Source organism: Zonotrichia albicollis, chromosome 14 (genome assembly GCF_047830755.1).
Source record: "Zonotrichia albicollis isolate bZonAlb1 chromosome 14, bZonAlb1.hap1, whole genome shotgun sequence".
NCBI lineage: Eukaryota > Metazoa > Chordata > Aves > Passeriformes > Passerellidae > Zonotrichia > Zonotrichia albicollis.
The window spans coordinates 9,667,803-9,688,451 of NC_133832.1; the positions used below are offsets into that span (position 1 = coordinate 9,667,803).

Below are 20,649 nucleotides of genomic sequence, written 5' to 3' on the forward strand. Positions count from 1 at the left end.
GTGTAAAGTTATGAGAGATTGTTGTACTTGGTCAATTGACATTAGTGAGAGCTAAGGCTCAGACAAACCCCATTCCTTTGGGCTCACTCTGGAGTTTGTAAGCAGAGTTGTGAAAACATTGCTGTCCCACCAGGAGCTGTTTTGCTGCTCTCTCCAGGCACTGTGCATGCTGCAGTTTCCCAGCTGATGGTGTGACATGGCCCTGCTTTGGCTTGAGGCAGTTGTGGCAGCAGAGCAGCAGCTGCCCGGCAGTGGCCAGAGGAAGCACCAGCTCTGTGCTGGGAGCCTCTGATGCAGGTTTGGGGACACAAACCCTGGTGACACAAACCCAGGGCACTCCCTGGCAAACAAAGGACAGAGCTTTGCTTTAGGTGCCAGGAGCACGGTGGGTGGACAGGAAGGTCTTCCTTTCACAGGCACAGTGATTTATTGTGTTTGTCTCTTCCCCCTGCCAGGGAGAGCCAGGTCCTCGAGGATTCCCTGGAGACCAAGGATTGCCTGGCATCCCGGTAAGGACAGAGGAGTGTTTTTAACATGTTTTTAACCCCAGTTGGGGTTAGATGGTTCAGCAACCTCTGAATAGCTCACAAGGCTTCTACAGGAGTTTCTAGGCACCAGAGAACTTTGAAAATCTGATAAAAGTGTTCACAAGATTTTTTGAAGAGTGTAACTGTAATCTGATCAGTTTTTGTCCTGTAGATACAAAGAATAAAATGCTGTCCTACTACAGACTTGCAAAGCTGCCCAGATTTCAGTACCTGCAGACTTGCTCAGAGCTCTACCTGTGGCATGACCACTTGATGGCAGTGTTCCTTGTCCCACAGACATAGGAAAAAAAATCCTATTTGTTTCCCCTTTTATTATACCTAAACATGTATTTTGTTATTTTACTTTAAAGCTGTAAAGCACATGCAGATCTTTCTTTCTATCCATATACACCCAGTCAAAATGGGCTGTTGAGTATTAGTGCTAATCAACTCAGCATGGTGTTGCATCTCCTCTATATGAATTAAGAAAAACAATTTAGCCCTGAATTGCAGAGAGCTATTTCCCAGCTTAAAACATTTTGTAAACAATAAGTTTAGGGAATAAATATTTTTGGGAACTTGTGACTAATAAGATAAATTGTTTGCCAGTTTCTTCAGTTACAGATGTTCTTAGGAGAAATACGTGCAAGGAAAACCTGTACATGAGGCACAGTTTGTTATTAGCCTTCCTGGACATGTTCCATGCTTAGCTTTATGCAGCACAAGAGACCCATTGAAGCTGGTAAAATTGAACATATGTACAAACTTAACCACAACTGTAAGATATTTTAAGATTGAAGCCTGGAAATTGCTTAACTACTGTAACTCTTGCTGAAATTAAATCCTGGTGTTCTGTCTCTGGATTTAATACTTCTTACTGACTGGGAAAGCCACCAAACATTTCCATATGTTGAACATGAAAATGCTAGTTTTGTGTCATTCGTGGGCTTTGGAAGGGAAAAGCATGCCCTGAGCATTCCCTGGAGCTGCTGCTGTTAAGAAATGAGACTTGAAAGAGTTTCTCAATGTGGAATAGAATACAGAGTAGCATTGGCAGGTCTTTGCTGTCTGTAACATGGGGTCACTTGCAGTTGCTATTGAAATATATGACATGGTTTAAATGGATAGAAGTCTTGGGGAATAAAGCAGGGACTGTACTACACATAGTGCCAAGTCTGATGGATAGGAGCTTTTCCTTCTGGGACAAAGTAGTCCCAGCAGAAACAGTCAGCTCCCTTTGTCTCACTGTTGTACTGTTTGTATACATAAGTGGGTTTGTGTTCCCTTTACTTAGGGATGTGCTGTTCAGTCCCAAACAGATCACAGAGAATTAATGTTGACATTTTTCCTCAGGGCTTTGGAGGTGTTGGAGAAAAAGGAGAAAAAGGTGTGCCTGGCTTACCAGGTGGCAGGGTAGGTAACTTCACCAAGTCTTTAAATGCCTGTTCTCAAACACATGAAGGGGGCCTTTCATCAACAGACTCATTCCCTGCCATGATGTACTCCTGTGCAACAGGAGAACCAAGACATTCTGTTCTATGTGTGCACAATAAACTATCTGATAAAGTCTTCACCACACTACAATTTACTGGTTTTGTGATTACAAAGTAACACCTAAGTTCCTTATAAATTGAAACACCATGACTTCCTTAACTTGAACTGCCAATTAGAAATCCAGTGGTTAAATGAGATAAGCCTGCTTTTATCAGTTATTTTGTTAAATTCTTTACATTGTTATTGCTAATAATTGAGAGATAAGAAAATCAGTGGTAGCTTCTCCTTTTGAAAATTTTAACTTTTAATTCTTTGATGCTGAGATATTTGAAGCCTGATCAAGCTGGGATGGAGCCTCTAAAAGTTAATGTGTTTGCTGTTCTAGGGTCTTTTGGGACTAGATGGATCTGAAGGAATTCCAGGGAGAAAGGTGAAATTTCTTCTATTTTTTACTGTATTTAAGAGTTACAGAAGCCTTCTAACTGCTTAAGATCTACCAACTTCCTTATATTGTGGCTTCAAGTTTTCTGGTGGATAAATATACCTGCCTTATTGAAATAGTTAAGCTAAGTAGAATGTACAAAATCAGTAGATCCTACATCTCCCAGTGTTACTTTACATGTTTTGGTGCCAATAATTTTTTAGAAGGGGAAAACAGTGGGGGGAAAATGTGTGGGACAAGAAAAAGAATGTTTTAGACTCTTCAGTTTGCAAGCATTTCTACAGTTCTGTGAGAACTCCTTGTTGTTCTCCTGATTTGCACACCTTCAGCCTGCTCACAAGTTCTCACCATCTTCACAGTGCAAGGAGGTCTGAAGGAGCTCTGGTATTTTGTGTGTGCTGAGAAATTGATGCCATCAGTTTTCTCTTTCTTTAACTCTTCCTCAGGTGTTTGGTAGGACAAAGAATTTGGTTTGTGATTTGAGTCCAGGCTCTGCAGGTATCTCAGCTAAAAAGTAATGCCACTTACTGTCTCACTGTGTATCATTGTTCCCCTGTGGGGTTTTGCAGGGCCACCCAGGTGTTCCAGGCTATCCAGGACTGGATGGAGTAGAAGGCATGAAGGTAACTTCTCACTAAAGCATTGGTTTTTTAAAGGTATTTTTATGAATAAATAACTATCATTGCTCTAATCAAACCTCCTGTTTGCCCCTATATCACTGTCATTTTCAGTATGTTTCAGTCTCTCATTCACTTTATTGTTAAGCACAAAAATGAGTTGTTGCTGAGCCATGAATACTCAGGTATTTTAATAATTTTTCAATGTTAATCATTGAATTCATGACTTAGAATTGTAGGTGTAGCCTTTCTGGTCTCCTTTATCCTTACAGCCATATTTATTGGACCATTGAGGCAAGATTAGGTGGAAATGAGTTGATGTTAAGATAGTTGCCAAGTCTATCTGAAGTCTTGGATTACAGTTCTACAAGTATGGACAAGCCTGAGAGCATGTTCAGTTTCTTGTACTAAATATAGGTGATGCATAGCAGACATTTTCTGGGTATCTTACAATTTGGGCAGTCCGACAGCTGGAAACAGAGTGGAAAATGATTAGCTAGTAGTTTGCTGTGAAAACACTGATCTGCCACCAAGATTGCAGACTTGTAAAATGCAAGTACAGAAGGGATGTTTTGTGCAGAGTACATGGAAGAAGTAGTATTAGATGTTTCTGTACAGAGAAGTATTACTGGAAGAAGCAACAAAGTGTGCACTGCCTTGGCTCACTGCATGGTGTTTATGTGATAAATACGATGGCAATTTGGATGACAGTCAAATTTTGTGTTTGTGATTTCAAAGAGGATCTGATACTCTTTGAGAGTGTCAGTGAGAGGAAGGAATGACACTGCAGTTTGTCACAACTTGCCTGTTCTACCTGGATGACTTTATGAAGGAATCCACCTTTCTGTAAGCTTCTATTATTGAAATTCAGTGTTGCAAGGCAACATATAGCTGAAGTGATGAAAGCTTTTAAAAATGAGATAGCTCATAGCAGCTTTCACCACAAAGTGAACAGATATTATCTACCTGATGCTGGTCAGTGTGCTGACATAACTGGTCTCCAGTACACATTGTATATACATGTCTGTGCTTCCTACTGAGGTAATTGGAGATCTTCAGAGGATGGCTGGACAGCAGCAGCCATGTTATCTGAAGCAGCCATCAGCTTCATCAGACAGGAACGATGTAAGTCAGGACAGCAGATGATTATGAATTGCAGAACAAAGTGAATTCTTCAGCAAGACAAAGAATGATGGTTACTCAGTGTATGGCTGCAGACACTGGTATCATAATACAGTCTGCTTCCTGACCAGCAGTGTCCTCTCCATCCCCCATCTGAGTGTGGTGTGAATCTGTTTTCTTTACAGGGTGAATTAGGTGACATCGGTCCCCCAGGTCCTCCTGTCATTATTGACAGGGAAGGTGTAGTCATTTCAGGTACACATTTCCATTTTCTTTTGGAACTCATCTAAAGCACTTTTTCTGATCCAGCTTTCTTCCTTACTGTATTTTAACACTTTCCCACATTGTATACTGGCTCTAATTTATCCCTTGTTATTTTTTCTTTATTTCTGTATTGTTTGGCTACACATATTTAGTTCTTTGCTAATAACTTCAGAATTTAAAGAAAGCCATTTGAATGATGTGTCCCAAGGCAGAATGAAATATCTTGCCTGGGATAGACAGACTATGTGAGCATGGGCAAGTGCTGTGTCTGCTCTGTAGACACACTTCAATCTCTCTTCATTGTCCCAAGGAAGAATGGCTTCCTGGTGCTGCATGGTAAAGGGTGATCTAAATGTCATTCTGCTGTTATTTGTTGTCCAATGAGGTAAGAATATTGTTGAGAAAAATGAGCTTAATTAATGCCACAGCTGATTGAGGCCTGCATGGGAACAGTCTCTGAAGCCATAAAGGTAAGGAGACATGGCATGGCCTCTCCTATTCTTTCTCCTTCGTTCAAGTTTGAAACAACCTCTGTAACAGCTCAGGAGGAATTTTTCCCAATATTATTAACTTTGACTAACAGACTTCCTGCTCACAGCTTGGCAGCCTTTGCTATCTGAGAGATCAATGGCCACTACAGTAATTGACTGAACAGTATTTCAGCAGAAATTCTGATGAGATTTTCTTCCTTGCTTTCCTCTTTCTCTAATAGGTGCCCCAGGTGACCCTGGAAACCCAGGAATACCTGGTCCTCCAGGAGATGAAGGGATTGTTGGTTTACCAGGCCTTCCAGGGGCTCCAGGGTTTCCAGGCCTGGAGAGAGGTAAAGCAGCGGGGACAGTGCTCTTGGCAGGCTGTTTGCTCTGGGTTTGTGGAGATGGTGGAGGTATTGGAGCAAGCCTCTCCCTCCTCCTTTAGCTGGCTGATTCACAGGCTGCTGTATGAGAAATAGGAGGCATAGGGGAAGACAATTGTTGGCTTAGATGTCAGCAAAATTAGTACCACAATTATTACAGCCCAGTCTTCACATGTGAATATTTGGTGTGGCAGTGTACACAGGAGGCTGTGGTTTGATTTCCATTTAGAATGTGCCGATTGGAAGAACTTTTCCTGCCTTTTAAATTGTAATGAATGTTTTTGAAATTTTTTTTTTTACTTTTTCTATTTGCAATAAAGAGCTAACAGATTGGCTTGATAAACCCACTGGGCATGCAACCCATTTGTCCCATCCAAGATCTCACTCAAAAGTTTTTGTTTCACTTGAATGTCATCTGGGAAATTCTGGCCTGCAGTAATCCAGATATTTGGAACTGCCAAGAAAATCAGAAAATAACTCCCCTGCTCACTGTTACATAGTTAATTGTCTGATTGTTCATAGGGACTTAAACAGTGCTGTGAAGTATTTTGGGTCACCAAAGGAGTGTGTAAATGGGAGCCAGTTGGTCCCTCCAATTAGTACTTTTTCCTTGGTGTAAAATCATTAATTGTTCTGTCCTAACATGATTGCAGTTCAGGGTACAATGGCAATTATCTTAACATTAAAAATACTTAATGTGTTTGCTGCTGGAGAGCTGCTCATTCTGTGGTTGTTTTCTAGATGGAATGGGCCCTGGAGGGTCTCCAGGTATTCCAGGAGTGAAGGGTGAAGTTGGAGAACCAGGAAGAGCAACAATTGGAATACCAGGCCCTCCTGGCAGAGGTGGTTTGCCAGGTCTGCCAGGGGCAGCAGGATTGCCTGGTTCACCACGTATGTAGAATTTTTATATCTATTTTTGTATTAGATTCAGAGTGAAATAGGATAAATAATCATTTATATATTTAGTTCTTTGCCAGCAAGGATTATTCATCTGTAAACTGTAAATGTTTGACTGACACCTCATTGTGATTGTAGCTCACAAAGTTGACACTTCCATAAAGTAAGACAATAAACCTAATTATTGTTGAGCATGGTAGCCTGAGAGACTGAAGCACAAAGTTGTGTACACAGAGTTTATGACACCAAGGGCTTTGAAGGTCTAGGCTAGTCTCCTGTTGGCTTAGGTGAAGAACAGACTTTATGAGCACCTGAGGTAAATGTCTGTCTTGTGAGCAGGTAGTTTGGGTACCAGGAGTCAGATAGGATTCCAGACCTAAGGAAATAGGATTTTGTTTTTGCATGTTCATTTGCATGAATGTCTGTATTAAATTAGTTGTGCATTGTTTTGTTTTCCTCAGAAATTGAGTATTACAGGATCAGAGTTGAGTTTACAAAACTGTGTTTTACCATCCTGCCATAAGCTGGGGATTTTTTTGAGAGCCAGCCCTTCAGAACAGAGGACACTCCAGTGATGGAGCCAGTGAGCATGGTCTGATAAACTGGTTTCCTGAGGAGAAGAAATAAGTGTTCTCTCAACTTTTTGCTATTCAAGTCTGGCTCAGTTTTCTGCAGAGTCTGTAAAGCTCCTGTGGCTGTGTTTAGCTGATGGCTGCAGTTTGTCTCCGTGGAGCATCAGACTGTGCTGGTCAGCACTCCATCTTACTGTTGTCACAGAGGGGAAGGGTTTGCAGACAGTGTAATTTTAGATTATGTTTGGTTGCTTTCTGCTGTTGTTTCCATCAACTTATGTTTCGTTCTATTCAGCATATAAAGAGATGTAGACAACAGTCCTGCAGTCATGAAATGAGGGACACGGAAAGTCCCCTTAACCCCTTTTGCCCTTTAATATCTTTCCTGAGCTGCAACCACTGAATGAAAGTCATTTGCCATTCTTTACATTACCTGTCCACAATTTGGTGAGTTCTTTGGTCAGCTGGTAAATCTGTGAAAAAGATTTACTGCAGTGGCAGAGTAGAGGAGTTAAACTCTGTTGGATCCACACTGTGAGAACTTTTGCTTTTCTGTATGAAGAGCTGGAAGCAAATGTGGCAGAGAACTGTAGAAGTACCGTGGGTGTTACCAACCAAGACCCATCTCCTTGTGCTGCATCCAGAGATGCAGTTTTGTCTGGTGCCAGTTGCATCACTGATTTTGTAAGTCAGTAATGACCTGGAGGTCAGCTTTCTCATGGCTTTTCCTTCCCTTCTTTCTGCATATAGGCCCTTCATTCTCCCCAGGGATAATCCTGAGTGGAAGAACTGGGGTCCCAGGGGAGCCTGGGCCAAGAGGGCTGCCAGGAGCTTTGGGTCCAAAGGGCTACAAAGGTAACTGATTCCTGTTTTCAGAGAGCTTTTCAGCTGTCATCAGGCTGAAAGATATTTACATGTGGTTAATATCCTAAGGGTTGAGTTGTTAGTGTCTTTATGACAAATCACAGGAGGGGTTGAAGTAGCCAACAGCCTTTGCAATTTAGAGAGAGTTGTGCCTAGCACTGTCAGTAAAATCCTATTTCTTCTTATTCTGCTCAGGCAAATAAACCGATAAACATATCATGCACAGAAAATTGCCTAAGTAAATTATATTTTAAGGCCATGAGACTTAGAAATAAAATCTTGTTCACTTTTTTTTGCAATAGAGGCTGTAAATGACCAAAAAACTTAATGTTATTCTCCCCTGTGCTAAAAATTGTGAGAATTTGGGTCTTAGTGTGTGACAGAAGCATCATCAAAAGCCATGATGACATAGATATCACTGTGCTTGGTGATTGTTTGGGTCCATGACCAGTAACAATTCAGGGGGTCATTGTAACCTGCTGTGAGGGGGAGTATGGATTTGTTTTCTCTAATAACTAGCTCTTAAAAATGCACAAAACTCCCTAAAACTCCCCTAAACCCCTCTGTTTAGGAAAGTTTAAACCTTTGGGAAGAGGTCTAGAAGTGCTGAGGTTTGTGCCATACATGGTTATTTGGTGATGGGCATTGTATGGAAATTAAACTGGAGAAAACCTGGGCTCCCCTTGCTTGGCACTCACATCCCCTGAGCAGAGGAGAATGAGAATATGAGAATGGCTTTGTCTTAATTGAGTCAAATACTGCTTTTGGAGCTCTTGCAGCTGAAAAGGGTCTTTCTCCAAATGAAACTCAGTTTGGAGTGTTGACTATTTTCCAGGAGAGGCAGGTGATTGTGCTTGTGATGGAGGAGTTACAAGAGCAGGCCTAAAAGGCATCTCAGGCCCACCAGGTCCATCAGGAAGCCCTGGTGTGCCTGGTGCCAAGGGCATTGGTGGGGACCCAGGCTCTGTGGGAGCACCAGGACTGCGAGGCCCTCCGGTAAGGCAGCAACAGTTTGTGTTGGTTACTCTGAATTGTGACCATGAATTGTGATCTTGAATGTAATGAAAGAACTTTTTTTTTTTTCATAGTTGCTTCTATTTGTTTGGATTTTAAAAAAAATCAACCTAGAAACTGATCTGTGTAAAGAAACTGAAAGTAGAGATACTATCAGCTGTAAAAATCGGAGAACAAATGGTTCTTAAATTCTGAGAACTGCACATTCATCAGTCAAGAGAAAAGTAGTAAGAGTTATTCATCCCAGGGCTTCTTGGAAGTAGACATAGATTGGCTTAGACCCAGGGCTCTTCCTAAGTGAGGGCTGGCTGGGGAAGCAGATGTACATGTGCATGGAGAGAAGATCTGAAAAACCAAACAGGGAGATCTTTCCACATCATTGCTCATAGCTGTAAAAACCGTGCTCCACAGATGGAGTCTGCTTCCTAACTGCTGTATGCTAAATACATCAATGAGAGTTGAGCTCTGGTTTTTATCAAACAGCTACCATAACAAATAGGATTTTCCAAAGTGCTGAGCATTGCTCATTACAAGTATTTACTTTTGAAAATTGTAGTCCATAAAGATACAAATAATTTATCTTCAGAGGATCTTCATCAGTGTCAGTAAGTGTAGCACACCAAGCAATAGGAAAGAAGTTTCATTACTTGGGTCTCATTATATCATGAGTGATGTCATGTTCCCAGATGCCATGCAAAATTGCTGTCACTGTTACCAAGGTTTGGCTTGCCACTGCAGAGCTGTAGTGGCAGTAGAAACAGCTGAAAACAAACCAACCTCTTTCCCCTCCCAAGTTAATGTACACAATAGGAAACCCTCTGGAGATTCTTTCTGATCTGGTCATTGTGTCCTGCCCTTGTAAGACATTTTTAAGAAGCAAAGCCGTCTCTTTTCTTTATGTATTGGTCTGTAGGCTTCAGCTGGTCAGCAAGGACTTCCAGGTCTTAAGGGAGAAAAAGGGGATCCATCCTATGCCACAGTCAAAGGTGCCCGTGGGGACCGCGGTGCGACAGCACCCCAAGGACCTTCAGGCATCCCAGGAGCTCCGGGCAGGGATGGACTTCCAGGCTTGCCAGGCCCACCAGGCCCTCCAGTAAGTCCAGATTAACCCAGCAGCAGTGCTTCAGAACTGGAGTAAGGAGCAGAGAAAACAGCCAGGTCTGGCAAACTAGTCTTGATTAGCCCTGTGGTAAAGCTTTAAATACATCAAAAGCTCACAGTCCTGAGCACAAATTTGTCTTGGTCAGGATTAATAATTGGCATTCCAAATGCCTCTATCTAAAGATAAACTTCACTAGACCCAAATGCTGTTCTGTGTTGAGTCCTAAAAGACATAAGCATTGTAGGCATAATTATAAATTATGAACAATCTTGAAATAGAAAAAAAAAATCTTGAAATAGAAAAAAAAATCACAGCAGAATCTTATCAATTAAAAAGAAAGTAAATATCTTTCAGAATCTGGAGTATTTGCATTTTGGCAAATACAACATAAAATATTCTTTGTTATAGTCACCTAATTTTGCTGCATTTTAAAGTAAGGATGGATAATTTACAGTGGTTTCTATATATCTTTTCAGGCTCACCTGAACTTTGCACAGACCCAACCAAACTCTTACACACTTGTTAAAATTATAGTAATGGACATTCTTTCTGCATCCCTTTGACTCTGAGCTGTAATTGTCTTTGCTGTGCACAGGGTGATGGTGGGCTGGGTTTCCCAGGTGAAAAGGGTCTGCCAGGATTGCCTGGCTCCAAGGGCCATCGAGGAGAGCCTGGTTCTCCTGGTGTTGGATACCCAGGCCCTAGTGGAGTTCGTGGACCACCAGGTGACAGTGGAATGGATGGGTTTCCAGGACAAGCAGGTCTTCCAGGCCCTCCAGGTAGGTATTGCTGGGTCTGGTTTTACTTTAAAAAGGGTAAAGCTGCAAGTGAAATGGTACTCAATTTACTGCTGTGCCTGTGGCCAGGCCAGAAGATTGCATTAGGCTGAAGACTGCTCTTCAAATTAATTGAAAGTTGTTTGTGGGCTCACCTGGCCTCACATGGCAGTCACAGATTTCTCAAGTTGTCGTGTTCAGGAGGACACAGATAATGAGCAATAAATACTCAAGCAGTGCTGAAATACTAACAGTATTAGCTGGACCTACTCCCTGGCTATTGCTGGAGATCCATTTTACACCAAAGGTGGTTATGAAGAGTGATAAAATTAGGTTTTTGGAAACACCTAAATCATTGTCCAAATAGTAATTCACTGATATCTGAGGTGTCTGATTCAGTTTTCAGAAATATTACTATTATTGAAATAAGAGCTCCAGATTTTTTAAAAAGAAGAAATGGTAATGCATTGTATGAATGAACAGATGTTGATGAATAAGAGGTTGTCAAGACAGTCAGGTGGGGAGTTCAGTTAAGACTTGTGCAACCAGCTCTGGGCTCTGTTTGCTTCCTGAGGTACTGTGGTTTGGCTCAGTTGGTGTGGCATTATATGCACCTAAAGCATACCACAATGACAGTGATAAAGTAAATATGGGTTTGATAATACTTCATATATGATGTTTTATGCTCATTCTCAAATTTAGTTACATGGAAATTCATGTCTAAACATTTATGGAAAATGTTTTCATTACAAAATGACTGCAGAAAGCTGGTCCCAGTGTCTTGATTCCATTTAAATATAACTTTAGGTAAACAGTATTTTTTCTTTGTCACTGATGATTTTCAGTGTATTTTGCATGCTGTGTATACTTGGGCTTCTAGGTGTGTAATTCTGTCCATGTCAATAATGCAGAGCTAGTAAAGTATTTGCAGGCATAATATAGTGGCATAGATTTCTGGACTGATAAAGTGATGTTCTGAGCTCAAAACCCTTGGTAGTAAGACCACCACAGTGAGAAGAGTTGGCAGAGGAGTCTCAGAGCCAGAGGGAGGTGAGAGCAAGGCCAGGGCAGCCCCAGGAGGTTGCCAGATGTGCTGGATGGGGATAGTACCTCACACCAGTGTCATGCTGCCTTCTTGTTATGGGAGGAGATGTCCATTGTATTGATGTAGCATTAATCTCCCCCAGGGACAGTCTGCATAAGCTTTTTTTCAAGTCACTTGCTAAATGCTAAAAGCTTACTAATTCCTGGTTGTAAAAACTTACATATTTGTTCAGTAAATTTTCTCCTACAGAATCTGCTAAATTAAAGTTGCATTTTGAGATAAGTAAAAGTAAAATGCTCTGTGTGTGATGTGAACTCAATTTATTCTGCAGAGTACATCACAAGCCAGCTTTTTATGAGTGCTACATGAAAGCTTTGGGAACAATGAACAGTCCTTTGTGTAGGAGAGTATTTATAGTCAGAACATGTGGGAAAGGGAGTAAGTCATTAGCCAGTTCAGTTTGCACCTCCACAGAGATGTGTAAGAAAACTTGTGAGTGCCTTTCCTCCCATACTAGGAAATAAAATGCATATATGAAAATACATAACGTCCTTTGATAACATCCACACTTTGTAGGATGCATACATTATAATACATAATGTATACATTATAATACATAATGCATACATTATAATACATAACATCCTACAAAGTGTGTGGGTAGAAGAAATAATCATTCTAATATTAAAGAAATTTCTAATATTGATTCATTTCTAATATTAAAGAAAAGTGTGTGGGTAGAAGAAATAATCATTCCTTATTTGTCCACATTGAAAGACCTTATTGTGAAAATGAGGAAAAGCATTTAGAGTCTATGACTTCGTACCAGTTTGAAAGTAAACCAGTGAGAGATCCCAAGTCAGAACTATGATTTAATAAGAAAGTTAAGATAAAGGCAATAATACAGTATCACTGGTTTAAACTGGCAGAGTCAGGCTACAACCTTGGTGTTTCTTTGTTGTAGGTATCACCTTGCCCTGCATAGTTCCTGGAGCTTATGGGCCCCCAGGGACTCCCGGCTTTCCAGGACTGCCAGGTGGGGACACAAGATGATGTAATGCACTGACTGACTGCCAAACAGCTCTCATTTGTCAAAGAAGATAATACCTCCCAATTAGTCCTCCTCCAAGGGATAGTTATTCCAGAGGGTTAACTGGCAGAACAATGTCCTTTTTTTTCCTAAAGTGACTAGGCCTAAATCCCATGGAGGATCATATTAACTGCACCATTTTTTAGCCTTCATGTAGCCTTGAACACAAACTTTCTGCTTATATGTGGCCATAGCTTTTAGACTCTATTTAGCTTAAATTTTGTATCCAGCACCAACTTTGCAGAAAAGATTTGATCCTGTTTTCCTGTGCTGTGTTTTTGTCTTCTGCTGTTTGTTTGTTGATATTATTAATTAATATATTTTTATCCTTAGGACCCAAAGGCAGCAAAGGCTTTTCTGGCATTCCAGGCCAACCTGGGTTACATGGGTCTAAAGGAGAGCCAGGGTCTCCAGGAATAATAGGCTTGCAAGGGGAACCTGGTAAGAGGGAAGTTGCTGGAGTTCTTTTTGTTGTCTGATCAATGCGTACAGTACTTTATCAGAAGAGTTATCTGACCTTCCTGGCCACTTCTGCCTCACACATTCATAATGCTCCATTGAATGTTCCATTGCTCTCCTTGCAAGTGCAGACAAGTGATTGCAGCTTGGGAGAAAACAAAGGGAATATTCAGGATGTTTATCACCTGCCTGTAACACTGTATCACTGCTGGGAGAAAGGAGAACAGTCTGCAGTTTGTTTCTCCAGAGTCCATTGTCACCTACTTGGTTCCAGTCTAGGTTAGCCACAAATTTAGTGTAACATTTATTTTAAGCCCCGTGGTACTCTGGTCAAGGCACACTGTACACAGTGCTTGGACTCATTTTAGCCATAGGAATTTCTGATGGTTGTGTAAAGACCAAGAAGCAAAGATGATGAGGGTTAGGGGTTTTGTGCTTTTGCTTAACCTACCATCTAGCAAAAGCAAGCTTGGAATGCTTTATATAGTTGCAGCTGCACACTTCTACAGTATTCTTTTCTTGAACAAAAAAGGTCCAAAAAACCTAAACCTTTCAACAGCTTCATCTTTCCATCATCAATTATTGTTTCTAATTCAGTGCTGAAATATTTTGCAGCTTTTCAAGCAACTTTTTCTTTAATAGAAAATTTTTAAATGTGTATTTTATTTGAGATGCAATTGGAAGCAGTATTCAGTACTTCTGTGGAGTGACTTTTATGGGTCTTGTCTTTGAGGCTTCCCTGGGCCTCGAGGAGAGCAAGGCTCACAAGGACTTCCAGGACTGGATGGAACAGATGGTTTGCCTGGGAAAATGGGTGCTCCAGGCTTAGCTGGAATAAAAGGAGCTCTTGGAGATGTGTTTGGTGCTGAGAGTGGAGCTGTGGGAGAGCGTGGCCGACCTGGACTTCCAGGTGACAAAGGGCTTACAGGTGATATTGGATTTCCAGGACCAAAAGGTAAGCACTGATATTGCTTGTATCTGAGAATACCAAACTGTTTCTTTTTTAAAGACCCTTCCTCTTTGCAATCACTTTAAGATAATGCAGCTCCTCTGAGCTGCTCATAGATGGTGATTTGCTGGTTTTCCATTAGAATCTAATGCAACTCAAAGGCTTTTATTAAAACTCACTTTTTAATTTGAAGTGTGAATTTTGCTTTATTTGTTCTGTAGCTTCCCATCTCTCTGTTTCCAGGGCTGGATGGAAGACCAGGCCTCCTGGGTGTTAAAGGTGCACAGGGTCAGCCAGGATATTCCGGTGTCCCTGGACTGCGGGGTCCTCCTGGCCATGGAGGCCCTTTTGGCATTAAGGGAAAACCAGGACCCTTGGGGTCAGCTGGCCTGGCAGGAGCACCAGGTATGTGGTGTTTTCAAATGAAGGCAAGGAGCTGAGCTCTGGGGTGTTGAAGTGTGGGAGAAGTTTGGCATTGCTTGGAGTGAGCTCCTATCTCTGGTTAGGGATAACAGTGCAGAATTTGGGCCTGTTGACTCTGACTGCTGGGCAGTTCCTGCTGGGAAATGTTACCCCAATACTGTAGGAAGTACAGTAGAAAGATAGAAGAAAGCATCGTATATGTTGTGAAGTTTTTAACATCTTTGCTCTTGTGTGTTGGCTGTATCATTGGCTAATCTTCATTTCCATTTTCATGACAATTAATTTCTATTGTGTAGGGTTACTTGAAATGTGATTTAGATTGAAAAATTGTTGACTTTCTCAGGACAAGCACTTGTCTTCTCTGTCTTTCTCTTTGCTGAAGCAGAAGAGAGCTTTATTTTCCTTCACTTCAGAGGAAAAAATCCCCACCACTGGAGTATAGTGGTATCTGTAAAGCTGCACTGACTGAAGTGTTTCATAACAGTATATGAAAGATTTGAGAACCAAGCAAAGAGAGACCTGGGAATTGGTAGATAATGGTCTGGGACATAAAAGTCCTCTTCTGACATGTAGAATGTCAGTGCTGAAGCACAGTGGCAATGAATGAATGAAAGCAGTAACATAACTTGACATAAAAATTATAGAGATTTAATTTTTAAAAGTTTTAATATTAGCATTCCTTCTGCCTCTCTATTGTTTCACATTTATGGTCTGTATGCCATATTTGACTTTCCCTTGACTGTTTTTAAAAATCTCCTATTGCTAGGATGATAAGCTCGAAATAACTAAGGTTTTTTTACAGCTGTTGTCTCCCTGAATCATTAATTTCTTTTGTAGCCTTGTTCTTCCTGTTTACATATTTTGTCTGTTTTTTCCTTCACCATGTTTCTATTCCATTTATCATCAACTCTCCATTTCTGATGTCACACTGTTTGGTTATGGGTTCTTCACATAGGCTGTCAAGGTGAGAAAATGCAGTGTAGCATAAAAGCTCATGGACTAACAACCCAGCTTTTAATGCTACAAGAATTGCATTGACCATAGGTGATACCCCTTATCATTGCTAATCAAAGCAGGAGGCAAAGAACCATTGTAATGAGAATGCTCAGACAGTAACAAAGTCTCAAGCCTATAAGGAAATTATTAATATGCAGAGATTTTAAGTGTGTGTGTCTTCTTTGTCTTCTTAAATCAGTCAGCTCTTTAATCTGCTTAAAAAATTGCTGGGTTGTTGCACAAAGCCCTGAGTATAACAGCTTGAATATTGACAGCAATTGCAACAAATGTAATTTTTCAGAAGCCACCTGAGTTTTCCTTCTCTTCATTCCTTTGGCTCTGAGCATTCTGTTTTCAATGGTTTGAGCCTTTGTTTAAAATTGTAAACCATTACAAAGCTTCAGCTAGAAACATATAGAGGCAAAGTAGTGCATATGGTATTGGTTTTGTGAGAGCACAATCAGCTTGTTCCTGTAGTGAGCAATTGGCTCTTGAGAAGTACAGCTCAACTCCCAAGGTGAAAAAAGAACTTGTGAAAATAAGTCTGTCTAGCTGATTGATCTCTGGTTCACCCAGATGTGGGGTAGGGAGCAGAAGCTGGCATTAATGATGCTCCCCATTCTGTCTTGGCTGCCCTGATGATGAAGGTAAGACTGTGCATTGCAGGTCAGTGTCTGGTGGTCAAAATAAGGGGTTTCACTCTTGCCAGTTGTGTAGTGGTGTAGGCAGTAACCCTCCTTGTAGGTATTTCATGATTAGATGACTAATGCTTCTGCAGTTCTAAGCTTTATGCCTTCTAGTAGGCTGCATGTGCCATGAGGTCCATTTGTCATTAAAAACAGTGCTGTGTTTAAAGAGCTTGGGAAGCTGCCACAGGCTGTCCTAGTTCAGTGCAATATCCTGGATTGAGTTCTTTCTTGTATTGATTCAGGACCTCCTGGAGTCAAAGGTGTGGCTGGGGATGTAGGACCACAAGGCCCTGCTGGCATGAAAGGCTTCCCAGGTCTTGATGGTGCTCCAGGATCTCCTGGGGAAAGCGGATTCGTAGGGCCACCTGGGCCCCTTGGTCAGGATGGACATCCAGGTTTCTCTGGGCCAAAAGGTAGGTGTTTCAGTCCTGAGATTGCTGTGTCCACAAAAAAAATAACCTTGCTGGTGCTGATTTTAGGCCCAACTTGCTGGAATTGAATGAGTCCCCAGCTAGTGTTGGGATGCATTTGTTTTCCTGCTGAGTTACAAATTATGGACTTAATTATCAATAATGTTCCTAAGAAAATCTATCTTAAAGGTCTTAGGTCCTTGTGGACAAAGGATTGTGTAAATCAAGACAAGAAAATTGAAGAAATGAACAGTGAATGAAATTTATAGAAAGAAGGGAGAGAATCAAGAATAAATCAAATGGGAAGGAAAAATTTACAAACTGTGTGATCTTTACGCACCAGTATAGTGGTTGGTTACCTGGAGAATAACACAAAGCAATAGAGCTGTGGAACTGCATGTTGTTCTCTTGGAAACTGATTGTGTTTGATCTGCACTGGAAGCAGGCCCAGGCTCTCAAAGGTGAACTGAGAAGTGCTGGTTGAAAGTACTGTGAGTGGAGACAGTGACAGTGCTGTGCCTGTGCCATGTGTTTAAGTACCCAGATTTGGGTGATTGGCCAGCCCCAGGCAGCCTCTCCCTGCCCCAGAGTGGGTGTACCAGGAGAGACTGATATTCCCTTTTTAATTCTCAACATTTCTATGCAGGTGAGAAGGGCTCTTCTGGCCTGCTTGGTTTCCCTGGTATGCCAGGACTGCCTGGTGCCCCTGGAGTGAATGGGTTTAAAGGAGCTCCTGGCACAGCTGGAGGAAAAGGAAGTCCAGGAGCTGTGGGACTTCAAGGTCAAAAAGGTGAGAAGCATTGAATGGCTTTTGCAGCAGAGGGACTTAGGAGGCAATTCTGAAATGTCTGTGTCTGGTATTATTCTTCTAAATATTGTAATCTTCTATTTTTCAACACTTTGGCCTGTTTACCAAAGAGTACTAATGAATTTGCATCAGGAGACATGGAAGTTCTGTTTTTCTCTGCTAGATTATTTTGCAAGATTTCCTGACTTTTTATTTCTTCAGGTGACAGAGGTGATATAGGTCCACCAGGTCTTCCTGTTCTTGGGACTTCGGAACAGGCACTGCAAATCAAAGGAGACAAAGGAGATCCTGGATTAGCTGGACTGGGAGGATTCCCAGGACCTAGAGGTATTTCACAACATTGCAGTTAGTTGCCAGTATCAGTTGTTCAGTATTTGGGCTTGTTATCAGTGGAGCATGGTCTGTCCTTTTGGCAGTGCCCACAGTGTTACTGTTTTCAGTTCTGCCATTCCCATTCTAGCAAGACTTCCATATGGCAGTTCTGGATTTTGAGAAAACAGTTTTCCTTTGGAGTTCTGTTCTGTAGATCTAATGCCACTCTTTCTTCCTCTTTAGGGGAGTTTAGGGTAACAGGTCAACTGACCCAAACGAGCTGGATGTCTGTATTATTGAATGAAATTCCACTCTTCTGTATTATCCAGGTGATAAAGGAATGCCAGGAAGCCGTGGGCAGCCTGGTCTCCCTGGTCCAGTTGGGTCACCAAGCAAAGAGGGAGGTCCTCATGGTGACCCAGGCTTCCCTGGCCCACCTGGACAACCTGGCCTGCCAGGACAGAAGGGTGCACATGGTATCATGGGATTTCCAGGAATGCCAGGAGAGAGGGTAAATACCTTCTTAAGTGTCATCATCTTCTCTGGGTGCTCTTTGCAAAACCCTGTGTTCTAATTGGTACTTCTGTAGCACAGCAGTAGAACCTAGCAGGATTTTTCATTACAAAACTTCCAGATTGTTTTTGGTTGGCTCATACCATTAAATGGAATTTTACAGAGTATTTCTTCCTACACCTTTGTGTTCTGTTATTCCACATGACCCAAGGCTGGAACAGCAAGAATAAAAAGCCAAGATTAATTGTGGTTGGGTTGGTTTCTTTCAGGGTTCAGATGGCACCACAGGAACACTTGGATTCCCAGGACCTATTGGCCTTCCTGGTCCAAAGGGTAAAAAACCTTTCACAGTGTATTTGGTCTTTCATTGTGCACTGTCCTAATATTAATGACACAAAGGAATCAGCAGTGTTCTGGAAGTGCCCATTGCTCTCCAGTGGCTGGCTCCAAGTACAAATCCCCTTGTAAGAGGCTTCATTCAGACAAGACCCATACCAAGCATAAATACTTTATGATCCTGAACGTTTGGCCACAGCACTGTGTGAAACCTGTTGGACAGTGCAAGAAGCCCCCTTTTCTCTCATGTCCTTGTGTCAAAAGTGCAGGGTGTTGTGGAATTACCTGGATATGTCTCTTGTGCATTTGCATGAGTGGATCTGCATCCATTGATGGTTATAAGACTCAGGTGCATCATTTGCTATTGTCTTTGTTTGCACCATGAATTTGAAATATAGCAAGATTTATTTTATTAAACAAGCCCTGGAAACTGATGTCCACAGTCAATGACAGAATGGCCTTTCCTTCCTTTTCCAGGTGAACAGGGAGAGTCTGTTGGTGTTCCTGGCACTGCTGGTCCAAAAGGAGAGAGAGGAGACCCAGGGTTTCCAGGTAAAGTAGGCTTTGGTTGCTCACTTCAAGAATACAAAATTCTAGAGATGAAACAGGTTGGCATTGCCAAATTTGGGTATTTTTGTAATCCTGAAAGTGAGATTTGAGGAGTCTGCAATCCAGGTGGGCACAAATCTGTGTGATAATGAAAATATCTGAGACCAGCCCAGTTCTAATGCTGGGTTCCCTTCACTTCCTGAGGAGTGAACTTGCACTGGCATTGGCACCCTGGGAGTCCAGCCCAGGGCCCAGGTCATGGCTGAGCAAACACCAGTGCTGCAAACTCAGCATGCCATGTGTCTCACCCTCTTCATGCCTTCCTCCAGTCTGACTTGTTTGTTTATATCTTTGTAGGGGAGAGAGGGAGAGAAGGACTCAAGGGTGAACCAGGCTATCCAGGAAACACTGGGGTGAATGGGCCCAAAGGCAGCCCAGGAGATCTTGGCCAGGAAGGACCAGCAGGTACTGGACTGAGCACCCAAGTTCTGCAGCTCCTGTTGTGACTATGACAACCTCACCTTGATGCTTCCTGAGCCCTGTTTGGCCTCTCTCAGCTGAGGCTTAAACAAGAAGTTTGGCAAGAAAACGGGAATTTTCTTGGACAGTAGTGTAAGGTGTCACCTTGTCCTGCTGGTCAAATATGCTGAATCCTGCAATACTGAAACCCAAAGGAATCCCATTAACAAATAGAGAAGATCTCAGTTAGATACAAGCAGTAGCAGCTTCTTCACAGCTCTTTCATTGCAATGTTTTTGTCTGTTCCCTCTCTAGAGCCAAATCTGCCCACACGAATGGCTACAAGTGTCTTTGGGTTGTGGGGTAATTGGCAGGTAGATTCCCAAATGATTGTCAAGATCAAAGGTTGGAGAACAGTGAAGGTTGTTAGTGAAATGTTTTATTTGAAAAAACAATTTAATGAGTTATTTGTGTGTGACCTGTTCATGTGTTACATAGTAGATGATGAAGAATGTCACTGCTATGATTAACAAAATCAAAAATAGTTTGATAAATGCAATGCTGATGGTGGCATAGGGAGAGATTTGGATCTGATTCTGCTTTATTTAGATAGTTATTTATTCACCTATCTTATGAGTTAAGTGCAGGAACAGAAGCTGTAAGATGGAGCTATGAGCTGTTTCAGCCTGGACATGATATGTAGTACAGGAATATTTTTCTGCTTGCTTTTAGGAGTCTCTGGAAATGCTGGGCTGAGAGGAGCCCCAGGCCCACCAGGACCCCCAGGACAGCCAGGACCTGTCGGATTCCCTGGAGCTCGTGGAACAATGGGACCTAAAGGTAGATGTGCAGTCTGCAGATGGAAGGAGGATTTGGGTCAGAAAAGCCGAGTTTTGGCCAAGTGTCTTGGGCAGGCAGCATGTGATGGGCCAGCTGTGGGAAAGGGCTCCCTCTTGGCAAACTTGTGCAGGCACCAGCTGCTAGGAATGAGCAGAGGAAGGGCTGGAAAGGGAGGAGCTTTCACTTGGTTTGAATCTCTAATGGGTGTTCATGAGGGTAAAACT

The 20,649-nt window shown here is 42.0% G+C and overlaps 1 protein-coding gene across 2 annotated transcripts in view; it reads left to right on the forward strand.

Annotated features, from left to right (window-relative positions):
• COL4A6 (collagen type IV alpha 6 chain) overlaps positions 1–20,649 on the forward strand; it is a 108,368-nt gene that overhangs the window by 78,061 nt on the left and 9,658 nt on the right. For both annotated transcript variants that reach the window (XM_074551533.1, XM_014265313.3), the window contains 23 exons: positions 456–509; positions 1,881–1,940; positions 2,407–2,451; positions 3,033–3,086; positions 4,388–4,457; positions 5,179–5,289; positions 6,064–6,213; positions 7,542–7,646; positions 8,491–8,651; positions 9,583–9,762; positions 10,367–10,550; positions 12,557–12,628; positions 13,016–13,123; positions 13,875–14,096; positions 14,334–14,495; positions 16,441–16,611; positions 17,255–17,398; positions 17,618–17,743; positions 18,058–18,239; positions 18,511–18,574; positions 19,055–19,129; positions 19,484–19,591; positions 20,318–20,425. In XM_074551533.1, coding sequence (XP_074407634.1) covers positions 456–509; positions 1,881–1,940; positions 2,407–2,451; positions 3,033–3,086; positions 4,388–4,457; positions 5,179–5,289; positions 6,064–6,213; positions 7,542–7,646; positions 8,491–8,651; positions 9,583–9,762; positions 10,367–10,550; positions 12,557–12,628; positions 13,016–13,123; positions 13,875–14,096; positions 14,334–14,495; positions 16,441–16,611; positions 17,255–17,398; positions 17,618–17,743; positions 18,058–18,239; positions 18,511–18,574; positions 19,055–19,129; positions 19,484–19,591; positions 20,318–20,425 — 2,716 coding nt within the window. The remainder of the gene's footprint in view (positions 1–455; positions 510–1,880; positions 1,941–2,406; positions 2,452–3,032; positions 3,087–4,387; positions 4,458–5,178; positions 5,290–6,063; positions 6,214–7,541; positions 7,647–8,490; positions 8,652–9,582; positions 9,763–10,366; positions 10,551–12,556; positions 12,629–13,015; positions 13,124–13,874; positions 14,097–14,333; positions 14,496–16,440; positions 16,612–17,254; positions 17,399–17,617; positions 17,744–18,057; positions 18,240–18,510; positions 18,575–19,054; positions 19,130–19,483; positions 19,592–20,317; positions 20,426–20,649) is intronic.